Source organism: Limulus polyphemus, unplaced genomic scaffold, assembly GCF_000517525.1.
Source record: "Limulus polyphemus unplaced genomic scaffold, Limulus_polyphemus-2.1.2 Scaffold364, whole genome shotgun sequence".
Lineage (NCBI taxonomy): Eukaryota > Metazoa > Arthropoda > Merostomata > Xiphosura > Limulidae > Limulus > Limulus polyphemus.
In genome coordinates, this window is record NW_013665974.1 from 312,604 (window position 1) to 315,509 (window position 2,906).

Consider the following 2,906-nt stretch of genomic DNA (forward strand, 5'->3'; position numbering starts at 1 on the left):
AACCAAACAAGATTGAAAGCTATAAAAATTATGGTTTGTCTGAGCAATGACGATTTTATAGTGAGTAATTTATATTAAATTTCGTACTTATTGGGTGTTGAATAAAATAAAGAAGAGGAGATGCCTGGAGAAAATATGTCACATTTCTCACACTGGGGGAAATTCATGATTTTTTAAAATATTTCCTGATAAAATTAAGAACTTAAAACTTATATACTATTAAAATATGGATTATTAGCTACAATTTTAGGCTATAGTAATTGGTACAACATAAACAAAAAGTAGTTTAATTAAAATTTGAATGTAAGTTATTAAAACCTTGTGACAAGCAACGTAAAGGATGGCCAGGGAGAGAGGGTTAAAATTAACAATAGTAAACATTTATAAAAATGACACGTTCTTTCACTCGTTATAGAATTTTATTGCCCAAGATTCTTAGTTATTATTGTTGCTTTTCAAAAATTTTCAATACAAAAGTCCACAAAGTTAACTTTAACATTCATCTAATAATAACAACTCTTTCTTTGTAATTTTGCAAAGTGATAAAGAATTTCTTGTTCACTGTTAAAGCACTAAATTATTTTTGATATGTCATTAATTCATCTACGAGTATCTATATGCCACTTTCAAAACACTGGACATTTAAAATTAAAGAAAAAGAGTTACAGCTCTAAAGTAGATTTGAACTCACTTAAACAATATGTAAGACAGGTTTGATTATCAACTACATATGTTCATCAAGTAGGCACTTTTAATCAACAATAATGAAGTGAAACAAACCTTTATTTGGCAGATTCCAGATAAAGATGGCAAATCTAGGTTATCATTATAATATGATGGTGAGATTGGTGGGAAAAGGTTTAGTGTATATACATACAACAAAATGTTATTATAACACCAAAGGAAATACTCTATAGAATTTAATGCCTTACCTTAAGGCAAGATCCAGGAGCATGGGGCCAAGACTTGTCAAGGATGTTTTTTGGCAACTTGTGGGCAAGACGGCGTAAATATTCAGCCTTCACACACTGCACAAACTGCAAAACAACAAAATGTGAGTAATTATCACTCCCTTAACTAGCTAGTGATGTAGAAATACTTCAATTATATGAGCACTTTTTCTTAAGAATAGTAAATCATGGAAATGAAAAAGGAAAAACTATGATAGTCTTCATCTTTTAACCTAACTTTCTTTAGCTTCAGATTATACCAGTATTATTTTGTATTTGAAAATATGATAAAAAGCTGTGAAAAAGAACAAGGCTCAGGAAAACTTTGTTCATTTGAGGCATTATGGGAAATATCTTGGGATTTTCATTTGTAGTTTCAAGCAACCTTTCACTCATTGACTATTAAATAGCAAGGTGCTACCCTGAAAAAATATAAAACCCTACAATGAAGAAACTTTTCAGGCTGGAAGTGCAACTGCACTAGTTCAGGCCTGAAAATACTACAACAAAAATATCATGAACCAGTGTGAACATGATGTAGTGTGTTTACACTTCTCTTATATTATTGTACCAGATGCGTTTTTGGGAACCAACAACACTTGCTCATGGTCAACAGCTCATTAGAGAGCACAATTACCTATCAAACGAAGAGTATCTCTAACATATTTTAGAGTATTGGTACACAGAAAAAGGTAATGACAAAAATAAAAACCTAATATTACTGATAAGCTAAAAGTAGTTGAGGAAAACCCTGAACTGGTAGGAATCATGTATGGAGAATGAGTTGTGTTGAAAAAGTTCTTAAATTGTTCAAACATTTTTACACCTGTGACTTTAATTATGTCAATTCTGGATACCAGATGGCAAGAAACTGAAGTGCCTTTATGAGATCAATGGATGTTGAGTATACTGTACTGTTTTTCAATATGTGCAGATACTGAGAAAAAGTAACTTAGTCCTATATATAATGAATGAAAATGTATCACTCTTTTCTGCAGGCACACAAAAAAATATAATTTACAAAAACTGCATTTAATGGCTGGTAAAGTAGTAAATGGTGTTTTAGTTAGTAAATCTCTATATGGTGTGAATGAAATTTTCATTAATTTCCTAACATTCTACTATCTATAAATGCCGTATTAGGTGTAAAAATACATTGACTTGTAGTTTTTTGTGTAACCACAATATTCGTAGTCTAATTTATTTTTGTTCTAATCAAACATTGTAACTTAACATAAAATAAGGTTTTTGGGACAACATAGGACCTATTGGTCCATCTCAGCTGTTTCATCTATAAACTAAATTAAAATAATTAAAAAAAAATCTTAAAGCCAGCCCTTATAATTCTTTTACTTATCAAGCTTTTTCTTAAATTTACTGCCTCTACAACATCCGAAGGCAACCATTTGAAAGGCCAACCACCTTTTAGAAAAATGAAATTTTCTTAGCTGAAGATGAGTCCTACCCTGCCAAAATTTATATTTGTGTCTCCTAATCCTACTATTCTCACTGTTAATTATGAAATAAGATGATGCATCAACACTAACAATTCCCTTTACAATCTTAAACATCTTAATGAGATCCCCCTTACTCTTCTTTTTTCAAGAGAAAACAATTGGGAGATTTCAGCCTCTCCTTGTACAACAACCCCTCCATCCCAGGCACCATTCTAGTAACCTTTTCCAAATGTGGTATAACCAGTGACCTGTACAATGAAATTATAACTTTTTAGACTTGTATTCAATATTTCTGTAGATAAAATTTAAAATCCTATTTGCCCTAGCACTAGCAACAGCACACTGCTGGGATAGTTTAAGCTTATCAACCATAACACCAAGATCTATTTCTTTCATGACACTGTTCAGCTTATTCTCATCCAAATTATACTTTTAATTCAAATTATGATAACCCACATGCATTATCTTGCAGTTATTATAATTAAAACCCATTTGCCAT

The 2,906-nt window shown here is 31.1% G+C and overlaps 1 protein-coding gene across 1 annotated transcript in view; it reads right to left on the reverse strand.

Moving 5' to 3' along the window:
* The window catches only part of LOC106457708 (unconventional myosin-Ic-like), a 110,121-nt gene that overhangs the window by 16,429 nt on the left and 90,786 nt on the right, over positions 1-2,906 (reverse strand). Inside the window, exon 25 of the mRNA XM_022383720.1 lies at positions 933-1,037. Coding sequence (XP_022239428.1) covers positions 933-1,037 — 105 coding nt within the window. The remainder of the gene's footprint in view (positions 1-932; positions 1,038-2,906) is intronic.